The sequence below is a fragment of the Dermacentor variabilis genome, unplaced genomic scaffold (assembly GCF_050947875.1).
Source record: "Dermacentor variabilis isolate Ectoservices unplaced genomic scaffold, ASM5094787v1 scaffold_29, whole genome shotgun sequence".
NCBI lineage: Eukaryota > Metazoa > Arthropoda > Arachnida > Ixodida > Ixodidae > Dermacentor > Dermacentor variabilis.
In genome coordinates, this window is record NW_027460467.1 from 51178 (window position 1) to 77124 (window position 25947).

General features: G+C 44.5%; 1 protein-coding gene across 1 annotated transcript in view; it reads left to right on the forward strand.

The window, feature by feature from the left end:
• The window catches only part of LOC142568667 (phosducin-like protein), a 37413-nt gene extending 14119 nt beyond the window's left edge, over nucleotides 1-23294 (forward strand). Inside the window, exons 4-7 of the mRNA XM_075678516.1 lie at nucleotides 3430-3535; nucleotides 4035-4148; nucleotides 12652-12776; nucleotides 15253-23294. Coding sequence (XP_075534631.1) covers nucleotides 3430-3535; nucleotides 4035-4148; nucleotides 12652-12776; nucleotides 15253-15340 — 433 coding nt within the window. The 3' untranslated portion in view covers nucleotides 15341-23294. The remainder of the gene's footprint in view (nucleotides 1-3429; nucleotides 3536-4034; nucleotides 4149-12651; nucleotides 12777-15252) is intronic.
• Nucleotides 23295-25947: the final 2653 nt, after the last annotated feature.

Genomic DNA, 25947 nt, shown 5'->3' on the forward strand with positions numbered 1-25947 from the left:
ATGTCTGATTAGCTCAGCTTGGGTACTCATCACTTGCACATTTCTACTGAAGTCGTATTAGGATGCTGGTTCACAGTATGTTATCCAGAGAGGCTGTTATGGGAAATGTGAAAACAGTTATTTGCATTCTGTTGCATGGAAAGCATAATTTATTGAAAGGTACAATTTACTGAACCCTTCTGCTGCAAGTATGACTTTCTCTAAATGTGGTTCGTCTGTGTGCAGCAACACTTCGACAAAAGTTAAACCTTGATATAACAAAGTCGCTAAAATCGGCAGTCGGTAAAATCAACAGTTTGCTTCGTTCTATTGAAATTTCATTCTATTGGAATTTGACCTTTTATGCAAATAAGTACAGCCGCCGATCGATTTTTCTTACATGGAAAGGGGTTGTTGAATTTCCCGAATTATCAGGCAGTCAAGAAATGCAAATTTGAATGACAATATAATTCATTTTATAAATCTTTATATCGACGACAAATAATACAGTTTCATAATACATTTTCTTGGCAGTACGAATTAAACGAAGCTAGCCACGCTTTTGCCTGCACTCCGCCCCCGCAGCTGATAGCGTCGCCAGCACTGGGATGATGCTATCAGGAAAAGCGCCGGCAGCGGGGAGTGAAGGCTTCGTCTGCCACTCGCTCCAGTGGGTCACTGAAAACCGAGATTATGCAACCTGTAATACTAAATGCGCTGGAAGACAGCTTACATGATGCCATGCTGTCCTGGCATGCCCGCTCTTTGCACATGCGGCAGATTACCTCTAAAGCAAAGTGTGCAGCCGCGTACGCGCACAGCCGCGCTTACAGCCATGCGCCACCACGGCCGAGGTGCACGTCAACTTACCCCCCGCCCCCTCACGCGTGCTTGATCACATTATTGTGAGCTTGCTACCCTCCCTCTCTTTCCCTTTGCTCGCGCAGCAAGGCAGCACTCGTGGGTAAAGCCACCATCTTTCTTGTCTCACCCTCGCACACTTGCACTCACACTTAAAGCACGCAGTGCGCAGGGTGCGATCGGATCTTGTCGCACTTGGAATTTATACAGAACATGATGGGGCTCCACTTCAGCGGTCGCTCTTGTCGCGCGGCGCGCGATTTGAGAGGTGCATTTGCAAACAGCCACTTGTAATTCAGTCATTTGGGCATCTGCGTCCGCGGTAGTTTCCATTTATTGTCTCGGCATTCCTTTGCGGCGGCAGTGAAATTGCATTATATTGAAATGGTATACAAACACACTTGGTTATAATGAGGTTCTAAGTATATGGTTTTCTATGGACAAGAGGTTATGAAAAGGTAAGCACTTTGTTGTATCAAGGATTTCGTTATATTGAAGTTCGTTATATCGAGATTTAACTGTATAAATATGTGCAGGCATAGTGTCTATTAAAAAAAATTACAGGGCCTCTTAAGATCTATCTTAAGAGGTGAACGGTGAAAGCGTACTCTTCTTCCTCTTATCATTCACCTCTTTCTGTTTGCCTCTTCTCTTTCTCTTCTCTCTTTTAGTCATTACTGCTCACTACTAAGCATATTTAGTCATTTGTAATCAATTGTGGTCATTACAAGCCGTCGTTAGACATGTTGGTCATCTTAGTTATTAGTAGTCATTACAAGTAATTTCAGTCATTATTAGTCATTACTGGTCATTACTAAGCATTTTTAGTCATTTCTAATGAATTGTAATCGTTACACGTTGTCATTAGACATATTGGTCATTTCGTAGTCATTAGTAGTCATTTTAGTCATTACTACTCGTTACTAGACATTCCTAGTCATTTCTAATCAATTGTGGTCATTACAAGCCCACGTTAGACATATTGGTCATTTAGGAGTCATTAGTAGTCATTACAAGTCATTACTAGTCATTATTAACCTCTACCAACCTCTACTATAACGTTATCATTCGCTAAGTCACTATCGATCATTTTTCATTCTTTAATCTATCTTTAATCTGTCGTCATATGGCGTGATGACGCTTCGGCCGACACTCCGACGGTCACGTCTACTGACACAAACTTCACCATGAGCCTAGAAAGGCTTTCGCCTTAAAACCTGGTCTGCCCTACCAATAATGTACTGTAATCCACAGTAGGCTCCGTGTAGGCTCTGTATAATTGCTTGCAGAACTTGCAGTGCCACAGACCACGCATGTAATACATGGGGTGAAGCAACAAAGCGGGCATGGTAGAGTGGGTCGACAGCATTCAGATTTTTGTGGTCACTTCCATCTCGGGAGTGATAATGGTGGAATTTTGTCCAGTTTCAGGCTTTCTGTGGCATATCCACTGGGTTTTACAGAATAAATTTTGCATTTGGTCTCCTGCACCATACAATGGCCTGCGTTTTTATTCTAATTACTTCATAAGATGGTTCTGTGTTTGCTGGTGCTTCATTTGTGCTTCATTTTCACTCAAAAGGTGGGCATTATTCAATAAAGCACTTCACATTTTTGCTTCAGTTTCAGTTTCAGCCTCAGTTGATTATTCTTTAAACACAATGAATTGGTAAGAGACAATATACAGACGAGGGTTCCAAAATCAAAGACTGCAATGGGACCCTCGTTTAATAATAACAATGTAGATATGTATTAAAGGAGAGCAAGCTAAGTAAAAAAAAACACACACTCGCAAAAATACAACATAGAAAAATAAAATTAACGAAAAGGAATTGTCTGTATACAAGCCTATAGTGCATAAAAAATAACTCAATACATACAGATGGCAAATGTAGTTTAATGAATGATGTAAACTTAGTTACATGTATAAAACAGCTTAAGGGCATAACTAAATGTATGAAACGATGAAGATTAAATGTTGATGGGTAAACCATTCCACAGTTTTATAGCAGTGAATGATGATGTCATTTTTCCATAGTTAAAATTAACCATAATTAGTAGAAAATTGCGTGGTTTGCTTAGAGAAAATTAAGTACCATTGTTGCGTGGGTACTGAAGAGTCATGGACTGGTTTTACTGCCTGTCAGCAACTAAAGGTCTCGACAAAGCATGCAGGCAGCATTGCACAGTAGTTAATTGAACAATGTGAGCCAAAAAATGTGATCTTGCTTGTGAAAACGCACTTGAAGTTTAAGGAAGGCTGGAACAGCAGTAAGCTCAAGATATGCTTTCAGAGTTCAGAATAAAAATGGAAGTTGCTATACACTGAGGAAAAAGGTCTTTATAGTGGGTAAGGTTTCATTGCATTTGGTTTTTAATGTGGTCTTTGGAGAGAAGCGGGGCCCAGGCTATTAATTAAGTTAGAGCCTATTATGTTAGGGCGTCTCCCGATTAGCTGGTGCTTGGGTGGCCGTGACTCATAATATCGGTTGACATTCATGATGGGATTGCTATTGCAGTGACGACGATAAGAGTATGCTTTACGTGAGAGAAGAACTGTGAATCTGAGCTGTGGTGCATTTTGTGCAGGCCGAAGTTTGGCCACTTAGTTCGTCTCGAGAACGGCCAAGCATTCCTGGACGCTGTGGACCGGGAAAAGTCTGGCGTCACCGTCATCGTGCACATTTATGCTCAGGTAGTTTGTTTCAGCACAATCCAACTTATGCAGTGACATTGTAATAGAATAAGTTTAAACCCAAGGATTCCCTTTTTTTGGTGTCTGGGTGCACTTTAAGATGGAAGATGCAGGACGCTGAATGATGTGACAAGGGTATTCGCACAACAGTTGTTCTCGTCGCATCTTTCCGAGTCCCATGTCTTCTATTTGCATTGTATCCAATCGCCGTGGGAAGTCACAACTAGCCCAGTCTGTCACGCTTCCCTTTCCGGAAATTCTTTATGCTGGTTGCACTACAAAAAGTAGTCTGTATTTAAAAGCACTTATGGTTATTGTTTCAATGACAGAAATATACTTCTCAGTGCAAAACAATAAAATTTTCTAGTGCTTTGTTTATTTGAACCTTCTGCTTCTTTTGAGGTGGCACTGCCTGCTGGTGCTCATTTTTTTTAGATGGCTACCCACTTGCTTTTCCACTTGTACGTGACCGGCATGTTGACTACCTTGATATTCACAGGGCATGCCCGGCTGCGAAGCGATGAATGGCTGCCTGCAGTGCCTGGCGGAAGAGTACCCGCAGGTCAAGTTCTGCACTGTCGAGGCCTCTGCGGCTGGCATGAGCCGGCATTTTGTAAGGACACTTCTGCACTTGCGGACAGGTTGTACCGCGGGGCCTTGTCCTGCTAAATGAAATGCTAAAGAAGCCCTGAAACACTTTTCTGTAATCATAGAATGACTTCACCATTTAATGACGTCGCCTCACAAATACTTCAAGTATAAGCAGGGTTGTTAGACATGGACATCATACCAATGAGTGGCTTTCTCTTTCTTCTCCACTAGTGCCCGTTAAGCTACGCAGGGGACAGGCCAAGGAGGCAAAGCTCTGCCCAAAAGTTTAGTGTCTCAGCGGCGAGAGGGCTCATCGCGGCACCCTGTGGTGACTGCAGTAGGCTACGCTGCACAGCTCGTTAATGCTATCTCTGAGCCCACACGCAGTAGGCCGGCAGGGCAAAGATGAAGTGGTTTTTCTGTATTTTGAAGATCACAGACATACCGTATGCCCAAAGTACTTGGGGGCATAAGGATGACTTCCCGAAGCACAACAATATGTCAGGCAAGACTCGATATGTTCGTTCCAAATATTTCACACCGTTTCTTGTGTTTCTACGGCATTTGGATAAAACCACCTTGAAGCTCGTTTATTGACTGAATTGTGCTTAAATGACGGCTGCATGTTCAGATCAGATAGTGCGTGTTCACGTGGGGTAGGGCTTCCACAGTAACGGCCTCTGGCGAGTTTTTTAGGACTCTGTGTCATTTCTTACTCTCCCTCTCAGTGACCCCCTGCATACATAGCGGCGTGACATGTTTGTATTCAGAATTAGGATGTCACATGAAGGGTGATGTGGCTGCACAAGTTCATGGCCGCCCACTCTTGGGTGACGCAGGCCCTGTGGGAGCAAGAAAATCAATTACATAAGAGTGGCACCTGATGACATCGTGCACAGAAAGCTTGGCGGCTGAATCTACCTCTTGAGGGTGCTCCACAATGCCCGTGATTAGCTATTCAGGGTTCTTGCTCATCGTGGCCTCCAGCTGCTGGAAAAACACAGCTGCCTAAATGGCGTTTGATCTTTGGCAACTTTTATTTCTCTCATCTCTCACTTAATTATTTTTTTCTTGTGTGATAATTGGACATGAAACTTTTGTCTTACCCCAAAAAGAAAAACTTTGGTAATATTCACGAAGGTAGCAATTTTGGAAGTCGCTGTGGTCGGTGTGTAAGGCAACTAGGACTGCGTACGGATTCATCTCATGTGGCCACCTGGAAACCGATATCCTTGAGTAAACATGCTAGACAGATGATGGATGGTTTGTAGAAGATGAAGTCTAGACTAGTCTAGAAGACGAAGTGCCTAGATAGATAGAATGAGAATGTTAATGTCTATGATGATTCAAAGCCGTGTCCTCAAGCACTTTGCGCACCCAGTATATAATTTTTATGTATTCAAAACTACCAATAATAGCATTACTGCAAACGTTCTTGCAATCACGAAATGCTGTCGATGGGCATCACTGCTTGTGATTATGCAGCATGACGACATTGTGGAGGCAAGTGCGAGCAGTTTGTCACAGTTTTTGACACGAGATTCTAAATTCCCTGCTGCATGCGCTGCAATATTAGTTGGCTCGGATGTTCACAGGAGCCTCTTTCACAGATTGGCAACATTTTCTTATTGTGTTCAAAAAGTGTTTCAGGGCCCCTTTAATGGCGGCAGAAAAAAAAAAGAAAGAGAGAGAGAGAGAAAAGAAACCCTGTGTTATTACTTACAGAGTCTAGCCATTGTGGCGGTGGCTTGGTCGTGGTGTGCTGCTGAGAGCAAGGTCACTGTTTAGATTCTTGGCCATGGCAGCTGCACTTAGGTGGCGGTGAAATTAAAAAATGCACATGTACTTGTATTGAGATGTTAGAAAACTGGAGGTGGTCAAAATTAATCCATAGTCTTCCTCTATGTTGCATGGCCCTCATAACTGTGTGTGCGAATACTCGTATGTCACCGAATCGAGTCGATTAGCCATCGTTCGAATAATTCTGTGCACAAATAGAATATCTGCTATTAGATTTTTCGAATATTTGATAAATTCGATGTGGAGATCCGAGCATTGGTACAGGTCGCGTACACCGCAGAGCCCCTGATGCTTGATGCTGGCCATGCAAGCACTTCACTTTGTTTTCGGCACAAAAGAAACACGGAGCGAGTCATGGACAGGGCACCCGGGCTGACGCGGTAACATACTTTGTCACTGCAAGCGCTCCCCAATGTTGGTCGATGTGTGATCGCACACACAGCACCCAAATGCAGAATGGCGCCAAGTTGGCCGTGGCCACTTTTGTCGGTACAAGGTTCGTCCAGGTTGACAGGACCGATTGAAATGATAGCGCGATGCATGGAGAGGGACTGGCAACACAGCAGCACATATTTCGTGAAGTGAGAAAGTGAAGATCGGGCTGATTAGCTGCCGATAGGCATGTGGGTTGAGTTGAATATGCGGTGACAAACTTCATGCTGCTTCAAAGCCGTCAAGTCAACCCGTATGTGTGATGTTGGGACCGATCACTGATGAGCCACCTGTACGAACATATTAGCGGTGAGCATTCCGGGACGACTTATGGCCCATTACCACAATGGCCACATTGCCTAGGTCGTTAGGCTTAATTGGTGGTGCTTCATTGGGTGTCAGCGAATAAGCTTACAGCTTGGGGCTGAATAGATGCAGGTCTATTCACAAGGGCTGCGTGACACTTGAAAAACTGACAAAACCGACACAGACGAAGGCTAATCCACGGGATAGCAACAAAACTGTTCACGGCAGCCTTTCGTTTTCGATGCCGTTTGTTCATGCACATTGGTCTCTTTTTGTACAGCCCCGTACAAGACTATAGTGTTGTATTTATACAGAGGCCACGAAAGCGTCATGGCCGGTTGCATGCATTTGTGTGGACAGCTGATCAATGAGGGGTATGGAAAGGGGGAGGGAACGCGAGCATCGCGCGAACTTGCCGTGACCCTCCATATTTCAGAATTTTTGACAGGTTGCAAATAACGCCAAGCCAGACAATTAAATGGCGTGGATGGTGCATCCTCAACTTTACTGTTGGCGCCAGCTACACGCGGGACGGTGATTGAGTCACGTGATATGCAGTCCTTTTGTCTGTCGTGGTATTTTTGCCTTAGATTAACCCACCTACTGTAAAGTTGGGACAGCGCTTCAGTAATTCGGAGAGAAACTGGAAAGCAAAACTTTCTGTGCAATAGATAAAAGATGGCTGCAAAACACAGGTACACTATTAAACTAAGAGCCTCATTGGTATTCAATACAACAGGATGTCACTAGTTCATTAGTTTCAGAGCAAAAAAAAACACTTGACTCTGTTGAATTGAAATTCTATTGATCAAAAAAATATCGTTCAGACCTTCATATGCTAGAATTGAGCTGTAGTCAGTGCTGGCAAACTAGTTTGGTGTTTCCTTTAGAAAGAGCAGACCGTACTGTATATCTTGATTTCCAGGTACATAATTTACTGATAGCTTACTACTTGTTTCGCAATGCCAGGAGACTCCCAAATATGTGCAGCACTGTGTTTTCTTGACTCAAATGTGCAAGCTTTAGGTTTTGTAACAATTTTTCTAATATTTGATTCAATATGCGGCATTTTTTGTTTCTTCATTCAATTTAATATTCGCTTCGAAATCTGCTATTCGGTATTCGCACACCCCTACTCATAACCCATTCTGCAGTTTTGAGACTTTAAACACCAGAAGCAAATTTTCTTTCTTTCAAGGCCACATGAAGCTAATTGCCAATTTACCCCACAATATTGTTACGCAACGACGAAAGAAGAGAGAGGAAGAAGATTGTGGGGACGCTGGCTGCTGCGTGTTGTTGTTGGTCAGCCGTCTTAACTACTCTGACTCATTTTGTATATATATTGTAAATACACTCTTTCTATACTCCTAACATCCCCGTAACATATTCGTAGAGGTGCAGGGTACCACGACTGCAAATGCTCTGCAGTGGACGGTGCATCACCATGCGCACCATGAGTGACGGTGAGCACGTGGGATCAATGTCGTTGCCTCCTCCTACGTCACCATCGCCAGCTACATCGCTGTCACCTTCGGTTGTCGTTGTGCAATGCAAGGATCCTGGAACTTTCTGCGGGACTGACGGCACCGACGTTGAAGAGTGGGTGGCCATGTATGAACGCTTGAGTGGAATCAACAGATGGGACCCTACGCCTATGCTAGCTAACCTGTTGTTGTACCTAAGAGGCATGGCAAAGGTGTGGTATGAAAACCATGAAGAGGAGCTGACCAGCTAGGACCAATGCAAAGAGAAGTTAACAGAGTCGTTTGGCAAACCAGCCGGCCGTAAAATTGCCTCAAAGCAGGAACTGGCCTCCCGTGCCCAATCACCCACGGAGTCCTATGTTTCGTATATCCAAGATGGGCTGGCGCTTTGTCGCAATGCCGATCACAACACGTCAAGCTGAGAAGGTAGGGTATCTGCTCAAGGGAATTGCTGACGACGCCTTTATTCTGCTCATGTGCAAAAGCTGCTCTACAGTCGATGCTATCAACAAAGAGTGCCGAAAATTTGAGCAGGCCAAAAGCCGACGCGTCCTGCAACCATTCACCAGGCTTCCCAATACTGCCGCAACGTTGATGTGTGAAGATCAGCCCGCACAGCAGCATGCGTCTGCGAATTGTTTGACGTCAGCTTGACGCGACGGCGCCCGCAGCTTTCTGTTCGCGTAGCCCTGATGCTACCTCTTTGTCAGTCCCCTCGTGCAAGCCATTGTTCGACAGGAACTTGAAAACATCGGCCTACATTCTGTCTGTGCTTTCGCCAACCCCAGTGGCAACGAACGCGCCCTTCTACTATTTTCGCTCCACCCCGAAGCTTCTCCCCTCGTTATGGCAACCCGACTCAGTAGAGAACCGCGGAAGACCAGGCGATATGTTTCACCTGCTACCATATTGGTCATGCCGCCAGATACTCTCGTAACTAGTGGCCCTCAAGACCTTGCACGTCGACCAACCTGAGCCGTTTTAATGGAAATGCCCGCAATGTTTCGCCTACCGCCAAGTCGAACAGCACCGACAACTCTGTTAGGAACACGTGGTACAGTCGCTCACCATCGCCGCGCTGACACAAATCCTGTTCACCGCAAATGCGTCGCCCATCTTCCTGTTCACCGCAGCCATGTCGTCTTTCGTCCCCTGTGGCTTTTGGCCACACCCTTTCAGAAAAAGAAGAAATTCAGCCCTCGGAGGTGGTGCTGCATTGCCTACTGCTGCAGCAAATCCTCTGTCTGTGCCCACAAAGAGAAGTGTAATTGATGTTAAAATAGACGGCATACCTGTCCAAGCACTGGTCGACACTGCAGCTCACGTATCTGTGATGAGTGCTAGCCGACGTAGACGTTTAAAGAAGGTCCTCACCCCAGCAGCTGCCTGAGTGCTTCATGTGGCCGACGGCGGCGGGCTGGCTGTTCTTGGAATGTGTACTGCGTATTTAAAAGTATAGCCGGCCGCCCTACTTCTGTTCTCTTTGCTGTGATCGACAACTGCCCTCACGACGTTATCCTTGGATTGGACTTTTTGTCCACTCATTCTGCTCTCATCGACTGCACAACCGGCGTTCTTCAGTTAGAACTGCCTCAACTCGCCGATGCTCCGAGTACTGCCCCACCGCGCTTGTGCTTGCATCACGATGTGCGTCTGTCACCCGGGGAAGTTACTTATGTCACTTTGACCGCTCAGCCACAGGTTCCTGACGGTGAATATGTGCTTTGCCCCATCATCGACGTGCTTTTGAACCGGAACATTGCTCTTCCACATACGCTGGTGACGATTACTAATAATGGCGTCGTTGTTCTGCTTCTGAATTTCAGCTTGTGCCCTCAAGTGCTTCCAGCCGGCATGTTCTTGGCCAGCGTTTCTAATACTTCCGAATTTGACATTGAAAGTCTGGACCTCTTAAATCCTGTGCAATGATGTGCCATCTCCTGTTAGGCCTTCCTAAAACCATGAAAACCTTGTTCAGTGCAGTTATTGACAAAAATCAAGATAATTCGTAATTATGGAATGGCTTCCTCACACATATGTAGAGATGTATAGCATAAAATAAGACAAATTCAGCGTCAGTTTCATGCATGTAGGTCAAAGGTCAGTTTGGACTAAGTTTGGACTGCGCCTTTGCCCATGATTTAGCGAACATGGTGTAGATATAAAGGAACTTTCGTGCGAAACTTGACATTTGATAGACAAATGGACGCGTTGCGAAAAGCTAGCAAAAATAGCCGTTTTTGAACTGAAACTGAATAAAACGGCTTCATTACCACATGCAGGAAGTGACACATGACTTGGAGATAAGGTGGCGACCGCAGTGCACTGAAAAATCTCGGAGGCGGTGTGAGCGAGAGCCACTTGATGGCACCCGTCGTCTGCTTAGGCACCATTTAAAGGCTCCTAACAAGAAAACTATGCAATTACTAGCCCCGCGGCTTTCCAGGATTGATTAAGTGGTATATAATGCTCATTTATGACAAATTTACCCAGAGTGAAATTTCATTCTAGTTTGCCCCTTAGTCGGTCATGGGGACAAGTACAGTGCATCCTATGCATATTGTTTCAGCAGTGAAGAGAGCATGGAGCCGCACAAGTAGCCTCGATGTCGAAATTGCCAGATTACAAGATTGCTGGCACGATCCGACTGAATCCAATTCAGAGCATTCCACGCACCCTATGTATATGAGTGGCTTTTGCTTATGATGGCTTATCCTGGGATAAGTGCTCACAGATGACGGATGACGCCACACTTGTGAGCCGTCCACACCCTTAGCTTTACTGGTTAAGGCTCATTTGCACTCCAACTCTCAGCACACTACAGTAGAACAGTTGATACGATGCTGTTATGTACAATTTCCCGGCGCCTACGTTCGCGATTGAGAACATGAAAAATGACCCGATACAGTTACGCTTATTTTTTCCAGTTCATATATTCCCTAAGAACATGACCTTTCGGCACCATTGTTCAGTGGATCAGCAAACTGCGGTCACATGATACGTTTTCCGGCTACTAGATGCCATGCAAATAAGGAAAGGCGCGAGGTGCATGCTACCGAGAACAGCAGCTTCCCTGCAATACTCACCACCCGTCTGACTTGAAAACACTGTTGCTCACTAAGGTTCTTATTCCGGTGCCAGCAAATCTCCTGGGTCATCGCACATCGCATTCACAGCTATCGCCACCAACCCTGTTGGAATAAGCATGATCAAAAATAACGTACAACGCGAAAGACAAGGACTGCGAAGACGACATACACAGCGCTGTAATAAGCATCTTCATTATCTGCTTCACAGCGCGTGGGCCGTAGTGCCATTGGAAACGTGCTGCACGCTTTTAATAGGCGACAACCCAAACGATCTGCTGTTCCCTGCTGCAGTTAGTGCAAAGGGAGCGTCATGTATCACCTTGGCGGCATCGTAGGCATTGTATTCACGTGTTGCCCACCAGCTCGATTTTGTTTATATTTCACGTTACTACATAATAGGAAAATGACAACGTGTGTCTCGGGTCACTTTGGTCCTACCAGCCCAACCCCCGTCTCATGCTACAACGATTCACGCAGAGTGAGCACGTTAAAATTTCCCGCCAAAATGCCCTGCTCGAAGAAGCTGTGGACCTAGGCAGAATTCGAGGAACACAAGCATAAGCTTGCCGAAGTTGTAAAAGTGTCATTGCATGTCTCGGGGCCGCTGGAGCCTGACGAGCTCGGCTCGCGTTGGTGTCACGGGCTGCAATGATTTGCGCAACGTTTCACATATACGTAGATGCCAACCACAGTACAGTTTGTCAATTTTTTAGTAACTTGTGATCGTACAGTGCCTCCATTAGTACCTTGTTTTGTTGCGTTATTTCCCAAGACGTTTGAATGAGGTTCTACTGTATTTGGGAACTGTTAAACAGCAGTAGCTGCTGTCTAATATTTTCCAGCATGAGACTCCTTGCTTCTCTGAAACTTGATAATGGGCTTCAAACCAGTGGTTGATACATCAAGCTGGCTGCCCAGCATGTTCAGCAATGTTATCACTGTGGCTGCGGTTGCCATTGCCAAGTGTGCTTAAGACGCTGCAGTGGCTCCAATCAGTGCCTTGGTATCGGAACCATCGTGTGCAATTCCTGCTGTTCATATCAGTACTAAGGTTGACGTAGCCCATCAATAAGTACTGTGTTTTTGTGGTACTGAATCGCACATTACCAACGTCCGCTAATTCAAACATGGACAGAGAGCACTGTCAGTACAACTTACTATGCGGCAACTTACTGTCTTTTGCATGGGGATTTTTTGACATGGGAAATGTCACCTACAGGATAAAATGCATTATGCTGGTGGCTCCTTGTTCAGAGTTTTGTTTTTGTTGCTAAAGTGGTGACCTGCAAGCCTTGCATTAGCGTTGTCTATTTTATAACGGTGTATAATGCCATTGTTCTATACTGAAAATGTGCCTGTGTCACATTTGAACCCGGTTGCTTCAGTCTGACACCCATGCCATATCCTGCAGGAGCGTAAAGGAGTGCCGGCACTGTTGGTGTACAAGAACGGAGGCCTGATTGGCAACTTTGTACGCCTCACAGACGAGTTCGGCGACGACTTCTTCGCCGTGGACGTAGAGTCGTTCCTTGTTGAGTGAGGAGCTTTTTTGGTTTTTCGGTGCTAGGATTTATAGAACGACCAGGCTGATCTTTGCTGCCGACGCAGTAGACCTCGAGTTTTGCATACTTTTGACAGCACGGAGCATTGTTATCTTCTAAGAACGTCATAGATTTGCGGAATCCTGACTTTCTTTCTCTCTCCACGCCGCAGTGGCTAGTTGGCTGTGGTGTGTCACTGTTTAGCATGAAATCGCAGATTCGATTCCAAGCCACGGCAGCAATATCGTGACGAGATGTAACCCCCCCAAAAAAATCTGTAGTTTTAGAGCGCATTTCTTCGGCGCCCATTCCTGTGTTCTGCATCGGCAAACCTCGGTGACCCTCGTAACCGAACACACGAGCACAGCGAAGAATGAAAGAGCGAATGAGGAGCGGAGCAGGTCATGAAAGACAGTGATAGCGAAAAGAATGCGAGGAGGAAAGCAAAGGGGAGGGTATGGCGAAAGTGTGGGAAGAAAAGCGTAGTGCCACGCAAGACGGGCTCTGCGGCGACAATGGCTATGAGATGGCGCCAGAGTGGTGCGTGTCGGACACGTAGAAACAAAGCGTTGCACGAGCGGAAGTCTGTATGCGGCGGCTGCTGTGAATCGTGTCCACGCATCACCAATGCGCCGCCTCTCGTGATCTCCCGGTTAGCGAGGCAGTCGTGTCACATTTCGCTCCGTTTGCAACGTGCCGCACGAGACAGATTGTCCCCACCAGCCAGCATATCGCAAAATGAAAACACGAATAGAGCTGTGCTCAAATTTGGCATTAGGGAGCATCGTAAACATTGGTGAACTTTTTGTTAAGTCCGTGATCTTGGGCGCATCCTATGATTTTACGAATGTTGCGCCAAGTTGTAGGAAAAAATAAGTCATGCTCATGTCAGATGGGGCCGTGCAGCATCACTGAAAGAAAAAACGCGTACAGAATATAAATTGTGATAGTACCTGCGCTGGTTCTTTGTGGCACTGTAAGTGGCCATGTGCTAGATGCTTAATTACTTGTAACAAGTTTATTCAGACAAATTCCTGAAGCTGGCCGTGTCGACAACTGCAAAGTTGGTAAAATTACAGTGTGTCGCTTGATCGCTTGTCGTCTTTGCTGTTACAAGTTTGCTGCTGTTTTTGTGCTGTGTCTCAAGGTAAACAATTGAAATAATTGTTAATAAAGTGTGTATGTATCCCATGCAGGGCAATTGTCAAGGCAAGCTTTTTATTTTAATGCATGCTATTCTCCTCCCCCCTCCCCCTTCTTGTTCGCAATTTTCACTGCTTGGCAGGTATGCTACCGTATTTACTTGCATAATGATCGCACTCGCGTAATCGTCGCACCCCTGAATTTTGCCGTCAAAATTAGTTTTTTCTTTCCCACCTAATAATCGCACCCCAATCTTGCCACAGCGATATGTTGTGTGCCAAGTCAAGGTAATGATGATCACGCTTACCATCTGTCGAATGCTGTCGAATGCTACATGAACGACTCTTCAAGACGCACCAAGCGGTCTGCACGCCCCAAACATTCTTAAGCGGGTGCCCCATTTCATTCCTTTCATCACTTTCCACTCTTCCACGAGAAAAAAGAAGCTACAGCCGAACTTGCCTTGGCTTTATTATTTGTATGCTTTATAATGGTTGTGGTCAACAACAACAACAAAAAAGGTGACTTTCGATTCTTCTCGTCTGCACTCGTCGGCACGCAACAAATTGCGAGCGGCAACGATAGTAGCCACGTTTACACTGATACGTTAGAAGTGTACCCTATTCATACGCCGACGCTTGTAATGCAGCTAAGATATTCGCCTACCCTTAGCAGAAACGTGCCGTATTAGGATAGTAGTGAAGGTGGATGCCGCGGTTTCCGCAGCATGCCGGCCATGTGTTTCTATGTCACTGGCAGCTAAGCATGCCCATCTCTGTTTCTGTCCCCTCAAAGTGGACATGGCTGCGTTATTGCCACAAACTTACCGATATTAACAATATTATTCATTACTGATACAGAAGAAACTGTTTCAATGCACGTAATGTACTCACGAGAAGAAAAAAAATCGCATTCGGCGCGTTCGGCTTCCACCGCCGACCGGCATTTTTCTTTCGGTGTACTGCACTCCCACAGCGGCAGCCGCCTGTTGTTGACCTGTTGTCATCCTGCAGCAAATGCGTGCTGAAAAAAAAAAAAAAAGTTTTTTCTTTTTGTGAAAAATTTAGTTCGTGTAATGATCACACCCCTAAATTCGCATCAATTTTTTTTACAAAAAAGTGCAATCATTAGGCAAATAAATACGGTGTTTCATTTCACACAGCCTCTCTGTCGCTTTGGTATGTTAAACACCAATAACCAAATTTCACTTGAATTGGCAGCGTCCATTACATGCCTTGGTCTTAATTACCAGCTCACCACATGTATGATATGTATACAATGTGTATTATAGTAGGAGTAACATTTTGCACTCGCACCTCTCCCACCAGGCACGGCTTTCTTCCTGACCAGAGCTTGCGGCTTGCAGAACGAAATCAGCCCTCCAGCAACGCCGATGACGACGACGATGACCACTGATGCAGAAGGGTTGAAAAATTGTGCTTGTTGGCGCATAACGAGAATACTTGGGAGCCGCGTGAGAAAACTGGACTGCACCCTGTGTTGTCTATTCTTCTCCAGTATTTTCGCGCTGTTCCCCAAGTATCGCCGGCCCCATTGAAGATCATCTCCATTTGCTGTTCACAGCAAGCAGGTGGCAGGTTATTTAACTTATCTGCAGTTGTGGCGGCACTGAGGCGGCCAGAGAAGCATCGGTAGAATGTCGACACCAGACTGGCTGCAGCGCGGAGCTACATTTGCCCTCATGGGATGCATCCGCGGATCGAGCGAACAGCAACGCAAAGCAAGTGCCCGGCAGCCATGGCAACCATGTACCGCACCTGTTTGAGCATTTGTTGCTACAGGAATGGTCTCCCGCTGTTTCCCGGTGTGCTGTGCGCATAACATTGTAACGGTATGTGTACAGATGTGTTGGGCATGTCTTTATTGTACAGCAATATGGGTGGTGGCTGCCTTGGCCCCCATTCCATTTCTGTGGTGTAAGGCTAACTTTACTGGTGATGAAGTACACAAGAAGGTACTCGGCAAAGTTCCTCAAGTTTTCACTCCTTGAAGTGGTTCCAGTGCCACCGTGCGGCTGTACTTGCAACTCAAAAAGTATTCATCATAATGCATAGTAGCTGCTTTAAAACTCTCACTGCCAATCATTATTCATAAAAGCTTCATTGGATCCTGTAAGCATAGCTGATTTGCCCTTCAAAAAAAATTAGTGATAGTGTAGCTGGCACTAAAGGTGAATTGCTTGCTCTGCTGGACAGACTAGATATGGCAGCACGAAAATAAAAGTAAACAAGAGAAGCTTCGTTCTGCCATTCGTGCCAGGTTTTTCATATCATGCGACAATATTACGGGGTACCTGAATTGGGACCACTGAAGCTATGTGTGGCTTTGTAAGCCTTCTCCTGTTTGAACTTCAAAGCAGCAAGCCAGGCTCGACCATTCTCATCGAGTTGAGTTAGCACAAAAGCAGCCTTGTATTCTGAGCCAGAAAAAAAAATTGGCTTGCTTCTTTTGGTAAGCACATTGTTGAACTGAAAGGGTCAGAGGCAATGTCATGCGGGGTATGGCTTCAAACACTCAAAAATTCTTTGTTCACTATCAGCCATACAAATCGGGTCAGTCATGCAGACTGAACAGCCGGCTCGTGTCCAGACGTTGGTGGGTGAACAAAGCAACCGTGCGGGTTCCAGAACACCAATCGGCTACATCCCCTCCTCGCTATGGCAAGCCTACTTTTCTTCTGCAGTTCAGTTCGTGACTGCATTTAAATTTCCATTGCAGCACTCAACAAGACCAACTTCTATTTTTTTAATTAGTCGACTGGGTATGTGCGATGTTTTTCTTTAGTACTTCTGTACTAGTACTTGTATAAGTTACACTGTGTAGCTGTTAGGAAAAGCTTTACACTTCCCTTCGTTGGCTAACAATTTTGTCCTGGTGCAGAGCATTGAAGCATTATTAAATTAGCCTGAGCTCTTCAAGTTACTCTGGTGGTAGAGCGGTAAACTCTGGCTGACTGCAAGAATGCAATCAGCTGTATTAGTTGTACCATTACATCAGTTAAATACAATATGAACTGTACTTAATCTCACCCATTATGTGTCACTGTTTTGTACTTATACGGGTTACTTTGCACCCTAACATTGGTCATGGTCTGTGGCTGGCAAAGGCGTCAGTATTGAAGCCTTGAGAAAGAAAAGCTTGGTAATGTTGAGTATCACTGGTTTGTGGGAGGCAGGCGGTTGCTTGTCACCATGTTTACCCGATTCTGACAGTCCCCAAAATGTAACGCATGCGCAGCTTTTTATGATTTCAATGGAAGAAAATGATGTACACCCAAATATAATGCACTTGTGGTTTTATAACAGAAGAGTCGCTCTGATTTTTGCAATCGGACAAGGATAAGGCCACCTTTACAGAGACAGCTCTATTATCTTGTGTGTATGGACCACAACATGTGGTCCTCTGCGCAATTTGTTGCATTTGATGGTCCACATTTCTCGAACGACTCTCCAACAATCACGGATGGGATGGTGGCCCACGCCAGAACTACTTTACTACTGTGGAATGCCGAGAAGGCAAAAGCACGTGGATTGATAACTGCAACCTTAGCATGTGAATGAACATTTTAAAAGGAGCTTTTGTAATGAAAGCATCACAGCAGTATTGTCAACCCGCATAAAAACTTTTGTTGCCATCTTGCAATTACAATGGCAATGATGCTGGCTTTGATGGTAGCCAGCAGCTTGAATGTAGTTTCTCTTTCGTCTCCAATTGTAACGCACGAGCCGTTTTCAGACCCATTTTTCTCGGAAAGCAAAGATGCGTGTTAGAATTGGGTGAATATGGTATTTCTGTCTAGTGTCCCTTTAAAGCTGCGCGGAGCACGTTTCCTTGTCATGTATCTTTGCTCTAATATGTGCAGATGTGAGTAGCTGAATGGCTCGTGTAACAAGCCAGTAATGCTCCTACAGTGTAAAGGGCACAACGTGACCTGGCTGACATGTCAGCATGCACCATGCACGTGATTGCTACAAAATGGTGAAAGAGATTCAAGGAAGCTATGAAATGATTGTGAGGGTGAGACTTGTTGACGATGTGGGGCATGTCAACTTGCAGTGTATTCCTTTGTCTTAGTTTGCACGCTGTAATTATTTGTTTGCTTCCATCTTGGGCTGCCAGGCTTTACGTATGAGGCCTGAAAGCACGTATACTGTTAAGCAGGCTTGTATTTGTTGACCATTGTATAAAAAACACACACTATGTGAAAGTTACTTTTGCACCCTTCTATAGGGTGGTCCGAAAGTAATAAAATAAAAAAAAAATCTTTTCATGAGAGTCGCATAGAGTGAACCAAAATACCATTTTCACAGAAATGCTTAAAAACATGATTTATTTATAACAAAAAAAATTATATTCTGATTAGTTTCATTTTATCACCAACTGCACTTTGGGCCAAAACAGCGTTGCCACTCTGTGAGAAATCCAACTGCAAATGCAAGATTTTTTTTATTATTGAAGAAGAATGCATGCTTTTTGTACATTTCCATGAAAAGTGCATCTTGCTACATCCTATACTTTTCAAATTATTGAATTTTTAGAACTACTGTATCTACGGATTATAATGTCCATGGTGAGTGTGCCTTCTTAATGCTGTGACCGCCTCCACTGCACGAATTTGACAGTGTTTATATCATGTCAAGTAGTCACGAGTGCATAGGATGCAGGAAAGTTTTTATTATTTCCTGAATCTGAATTCGACTATATTGAACAAAAAATAAGTGCAAATAGGCATAGTACATCGGAATGCCTAGCTTAGTGGTATCACTAACGTTGTAGGTTGGAAGGCAGGGCCACACAATCGCAAATTGATGCGAGTTTTGTGGACAAAAACTGCTACAACTAAAATTTGTATATCAGTGTGCGTGAGCACGGCAATATCTAATTAGGCGCAGCGAAGAGACTGCAGTGAATTCTGGGTTTTTATTTTCTGATAGAAACTTTTCAAGGGACCTTGCCAGAGGTAGCAAGCTTTTTTTGTTTTTCAACACACACAGCTTCATTTTGGCGTGAGAAACTTGATTCTGATCCCATAATTCTGATGTCCCACCTCGTTATGTGAACAGTGGGTGGCTTTCGTGAATTTCACTCTGGTTTTCATAATTGGTTGCCATACAACGCTTCATTTCTGGTCAACTTGAGCTGTGCATTTCAATTTTTGTCTAATATCCTGAATTGGGTGCAAGTGATGCAATAACCCTTTCTGTGTTATGTAGCACTGGGTTCTTATGTGCTTAGCCAAATTTCAGAGCACAGCTCTCGGGCGGTCGTTCCTGCTTGATCGTCAGCGTAACTGGCAGAACGAATGTGTGCACCAAAGGATGAAAAAAGAGAGCGGTCATAGAGCTCAGTGGAGGATCAAAGGTGGCGATGACGAAGAAAGCACGAGGGGGAGGATACAGCAGAAGCGTGGGAAGGAAAGTGGAGGAGGAGGGTATGGTGAAAGAGGGATGAAGAAAGCAGAATGCTGCATGGGACGTGCTCCATGCTGATGATGTCATTACTAACTCGTGTGGCAAGCGCATCCATCGATACAAAGCGCTGGCGTGGGCTTTGGACCCTCTACTCATGCGCTGCTTGCACTGCCGCCGCTAGAGAATGTGCTCTGTGTGAGCAACGCGTACCTGGATTCACGCTTTCTTTCTGAACGATGAGCAATGCAATCGGTGGAAACGCTTCACCTGCCGCTGCTGCGAAGCAAGCTGTCTGAGCAGAGGCTGAGAGTCGCTGCTGAGCGGTCCCTGCAGTTCATGTTCAAGTTCTTTGTCTCAATATATCGTGAATTCAAAACACCCAAAACAGCTGTACTCAGATTTCGCGTTAGGGATTATCGTATTCATCGGTGAATTTCTTTCTTTGTGTTGTGTGAAAATTTGTGATTTTGTTCTTTTTACGCACATCAGTGTTGCATGTTCAGTTTTTTATAACATTCTGTATGTGCACGGTAGTGCTTGCACAGCGCCAGAACTGTATCAGATGGCAGGGCTCTTGAAAGTCTAGAAATAATGCAGTTTTCTGTATTACCTTTCATGGAACATGCAACTATTACGAGGCTAATCTCTTTCTTAATTACACGTGATCATATGCTGCTAGGTGAGGCAGCCGTCTTCGTGGAATCTGGATTGTGACTGATGAAGCAGAATGCAAATCATTGTTATATAAATGCTCTTGTTATCTTACAAAACCTGCGCGAATGTCCGATTGTGCAAGGAGACGAAAACAACAGTCAACAAGTACCGTATAGACTTGCGCAAGAACTGCCACCCCATATTGGCAGCCCAAAATCTGGAGAAAAAAATTTCCAGCGGGAAAGTAATCGCGTTCCGTGGCCCTATGCTGCGCACGCGCGTTGGCGAGTTTTCCTGCGCTGCGTACTTCCGCGTGCCGCTACTAGATAGCCAGAGTTGCACGTTGACCTCTGATGCAATGGCTCATCTGGGGATTCGGGTTGTGCAAAAGTAACCGGCTGTGCTGGCACCATTTTGACTAAAAGGTTCGATTCCTTGCAAGGGCTAAATTGTGAAAAAGAAAAAGAAAGCGCGGCCCTTACTGTGAGGTCATACCTGCACAGTATGAAAGCCTGTCCTTCACATCTTCCTTTGCCTAGCGTGCTGTTTACTTTGAAGCCGTCTCCAAACAAAAAGGCCATGTCTCTTCATGAGAATGGTCCTTCATGTGAAGGAATGTCGCGTTTTAGCTATTCGTGCACCAAACTTGTCACATTTATGCAATTATTTACGCTGAGAAGCCGTAAGTTGATTTTAATCAGTTGGTACCATTGTACTGTGCCCCTCAATTTAAAGAACTAACAAAAATAATTTGTGCGTGATATTTTTTTTTCGGGTTCTTCAGATAGCGTATTCTGTGCAGTAATTGTTTCAATGACCATTGAGCCTAAGAATTAAAAGTGAAGTTTTTTGCCATGCAAATCCTCCTTTTGGAACAATTGGATTTATCACACTGTTTCAGTTTCTTAGTCCTGCATGCAACATAACTGCAGAAAGTATGCAAAACTGGGTAAACTGGCATTTTTCTCTAAATATTATAACTGATAATTTGTACTGCCTTTATAAGCTTGCACCTGTGGCAAGCGTAAATGATTTTGTCAGAGCTGGCCTCGCATTAATTATTAGGCCTTACTACCACATTGGTAAACATCATTATGAGTAAATAACAAAATGCATAATCTGAAGTCAAGTCTGAGCACCCAATTTTAGGGCCACTGACCAACAGATAGGCGTGCTTCGTAATTCTAAAGCTAGCTTTCCTCCAAGCCAGTTTGCCAGGCAAATGGCATAGTCAGTTTTGCAGTCTGCAAGTAGGTGCATGGTTTTGTGCCTTTTGTGGGATGAAAAATATAAAGATGGTTGTCACAAAAAATTCATGTGCAATGGATGGTTACGAGCATGTGGAACTTGCACTTCATCTTACTTTAACGATGAACTGCTTATACACATTGCATTGCACAAATGTGCAATGCAGAGAAACACTCCTGTAAATTAAGAAACAGGCTTTAATACCAAACCTTTTCGTTATAGAGTGGTTGGCCATTGACTGGCCGCATTAACCGATAATATGCCCAATGCTCTGATAGGCTGGAACCTGCTTTTACAAGCTGCCCTAGCATGGAGCACATTTTTATGAATATTGGTGCTAGTCTGTCACACCATCAGAACGTACCTGCATGCATAGGGAGTATTGATACCTTGTGATGTGGCATGCTCTGTCTATCTGTCATGTTGAAGCTGGTTTTAGTGTCCAGTAGAGTGCACAGGCAAAGGATGTGCTGAAAGCTATAGACTGATCCGAAAGCAAGTTTCGCTAAAGCGAAATGTTGACATCCATTTCCAAGTGTGAAGCCACAAATGAAAACCATGCAATTTCCTCGGAAAGAAAGCTTTGCAGATGAAAAAAAAAAAAAACATTTCTTTCCCGCTCTGGGTGTCAAACTTGGCAACATTGGTTTTCCAGGGCAGTCGCTCTACCAACAGTAGGTGTTATTCTGGGCTGGCGTAATGCAAGGATTTCTCTTGCTTGTTTCTGTGCCTCTCTTATCATCCGCCATATGATCGACTACCTTTGTTTATTTACAGTCACATGATATCAATGATAAATTTGGTGGAGCACAAGAAGGAATAGCATGGGGATGGAATCGTGTTATCCCAGTCCTGGACATTGTGAAGTTCTGCCATATTGTTGATTTTGCCATCTTGTCAGTTCTGATTGCCTCACTGCTTGGTCAAGGCCTCTATGATTGGCTCAAAGCCCCAAGATTGGAGAATCTTATCACACGGCCGAATTTCACAGTAACCAAAATGGCACCCATAGATAACCATGAGGCGACCAGACGGTAGGGTGAGAGTGACCAATCAACAACTCATGAGTGCAGGATCACTCAGTAAGCGAATCGATTTGCTGGAAATTAAGAAAAAAAGGCAATGAGTCGATATTCGTTTCCTGTCACTGCAGTACTGACGCGCCAGCACTTGGCAAGTTGTATTTGCCTTGAATTTGATTCTCGTGGACACTGTGACGATTGTGCCTTAATCCTCAATGTGCGCATGTTGTTAGTGGTCATGTAGTTCATTCTCTTGTGCCCCATTGTGATGTCTGTACGTTACATGCCGTGACTAGGAAAGGTGCATCATGGCGAGCCTGCGAGGTTTTCGACTTGCACAAAGAACTTTTGTCTGGCAGAGCCTTGCTTGAACATGCCTCAGCGCACAACGTGGAGCACACATTCCGAAGCATCATCTCTCTCCCTAGAGATGACTGATCAAGGAATCCTTATTTTCCCATTTGCTTACGACTTGTTCATGTGCAGCGCCATGTTGGCTTGGAATTGCACAGTGCTAGGCTTGCCAGCATAAGCTTGACCTAGCTCCAGGAGGTCTTTGTTATGCTCGTCATCTAACTTTGGAGTGGTTCGAATGTGCACAATGAACTTTAATTGCAGGCTTTTGTCACCCAAGCCAGAGCCTTTTCATTATCAGGGTAAACGTGCATTTATATTTGTCGGTGTGTTAGAGTTCCATGCATGGATCAGAAGAACCCACTGAATCCTTTCAATGTTTGGAGCCGGTTGGTTTGTAACCACACATACTGCACATTTAACAGCAGTCCTTAGGAGGAAACAATGTATTATTTGCATGTTAAGGCATCTTCGTAATATCGGTGGTTTTCTACCAGCCTGTCATCACATGATACCATGTCAAAGCTTCTGTGTCTGTTTAACCTTGTTCTTTATGTACCTGGGCGGCAGTTTTTAAAATGAAGTGTTGTAGTGTCATGGCAAGAACTGCATCAAAGATTTAATCGCTGAAGGAAAATAAAGATTTCTGGTGGAGCAAAATGTGCTGATATTTTTATTGAAAGTTCGCATCTTGCATACAGCATCTCTCAGCAACCAGTCATGTTGGGAATGATAGTTCACGTTAACAAAGGCTTCTAATGAATCAATAAACGGGTACCTATGTATCCCCGAGTTTTATCCCTGCTCATTTAGTGAACTGTAATGTATATGAATTGCCTAGCTCAGTTCTTTAAAATTTCATGGGCTGATGTAGGGTTTGTTAATGCACACATTTGAACAAGAAAATAAAACACGGTGGATTTCTCCAACTTCTAGAATCACGACCAAATATTCATGAAGGTGTCTCTTTCAAGAAGCTGTATTAGTAACATTTTAAGTGCCTGTAATTAAATTATAAATTTAAACATTACTAGTCTGTGGCCTATAATATGGCTTCCATTGACTAGAAGATTAAATTTGGTGTGACATTTTGTTGTCCCTGGACACCAGGAAAACATACTACTTAATGATACTTCTATAACACCTTCAAGTGCTGCATTAATTTAGTGAAGTAATGAAGGAAATATTTGTGCTGGTGGAAAACTGGCCACATGGTCATTGTTATCATAACTTTTGGTTGCCCTTTCACAAGCACCACAAACGCATGTAATGAGGAGGGAAGATAACCAGTGGTCATTAAGGGTTACGGACTGGATCCCAAGGGAAGGGAAGCGTAGCAGGGGGCGGCAGAAAGTTAGGTGGGCGGATGAGATTAAGAAGGTTGCAGGGACGGCATGGCCACAATTAGTACATGACCGGGGTTGTTGGAGAAGTATGGGAGATGCCTTTGCCCTGCAGTGGGCGTAACCAGGCTGATGATGATGATTTATTTATTTATTTATTTATTTATCATACCCTCAAGGTACGGTTGTACATTGCAGAGGGGAGGGGCAAAGTAAGTAAATACAGAGGCAATCACAAAATAAGGAGGGAAGGCAAACAACATGGCAAAAAACATTGTATACAAAACAAGAATGGTAAATAGAAACTTGTGAGCGTGGCAAAAATACATGGCGGAACAAAATAAAGAAAGGAAAGAACATACGATATAAAAATACAAGCAATAATGTAAAACAATGGCATAAAAGCAGTTATTATACAGAACAAGCAAACGCAACAATTATTTATAACATGAAGCTTTGAAGTGTGCTTTTAAAGTTATTGGTGTCAATAATGCTTGTAAGTAATGCGGGTAAGTTATTCCAATCTTTGCTCGTTTGGGGAAGAAATGAGTATGAAAAGCCGACGGTGTTGCAGTGCGGAATGTTTACCTTTTGGCGGTGGTCTATGCGAGATGAAATGTATGGTGGTGGTTGGATAAAGATAGAGCGTAAATATGTGTTATGGTAGTAGATTTTATGGAAAAGACATATGCGAGATAGTTTTCTACGGGTTGATAACAGCGGGAGGTGAAGGAGAGCTTTCATGTTAGTGACACTCGCAGTTCTTTGGTAGTTTGTGAGAATGAAACGGGCTGATCGATGATGATGATGAAGCACCACTTACTCGTGGCGACTTGAACGCACTTGCGGTTTGCCATGTATTCTAGACCGGTGTGGCATGACAAAAATGGCAAATCTGGGTGGTCACACTTTTAGACGAGACTGTCTACTGAGTGTCAGTGCGCTGTGTAAGATATGCAGTACATATATTGCGTGATATGTAGTAAGGTACAGTCTTTGTTAAAAGTATATTGGCTATGTTGCCTGTGACCACCGTGCCATATACAAGCTGTTTGAAGGAGTTCCTGTGGTTATGCGTCAACAAGCTCCAGTGCCCTGAGTAATGAGAACTCGCATACTCACCATGCAGGCATGGAGTGTCAGGATAGATGGCCATGTGAACTGCAACATGCTGCTGAACATTTGAACAATATATACAGTTAAACATTGATATAATGTACTTCAATTAAACGAAATTCTCGATATAGCAAAATATCCTAGATTTTTATAATTTTTCTCCGTAAAACCACGAATTTCGAACTCTAACATAACAAAGGGTGTTTATACATGATTTCAATATAACGAAATTTAACTGCCGCTGCGAAGGAATATCGAGGCAAATGGAAACTACCGCTGTCCCAGGTAGTCGAATGGCTGAATTACAAGCGGTTGCTGGCAAACCTCTCAAATCGCATGCCGCGCGACAGACAGCGGTCACTGAAGCATAGCAGCAAGATTCTGTCGCGCCATGTTCTGTATAAGTCCACATGCGATATGATGTTATGGCACCCGCGTGCCCTACGTTGTGGGTGTGAAAGTGACCCAAAAAGAATGGTGGTTTGATGCACATTGGCTTCCTGTGTGAGCGGATGGGCGAGCGTGCTCCAACGTGATTCAAGCGGGTGGCAGATGAGCGCGAGCGGCTGAGCACATTTTAGGGCGATAGCTCTACTACTCCAGGTGCAAACCCAGCAAATGACTGGTTCCGTAAATCTGACCATCTAACTCGGCCAAGGTCAAACTGGGGCTTAGCCTGCCACTACCGGCGACTACTGCATACGCCGCGTGGGCGCCTATATCTTGAAAGTGATTTGCGATGAGGACAAAGTGCGCGGTCGCGCGGGCCTCATCTTCACAGCGATCTGCGATGTGTACAAAATGCACAGAGTGCTCATAGCTTCGTATATGTTGTGCTTTCGACGCCTAGTTCG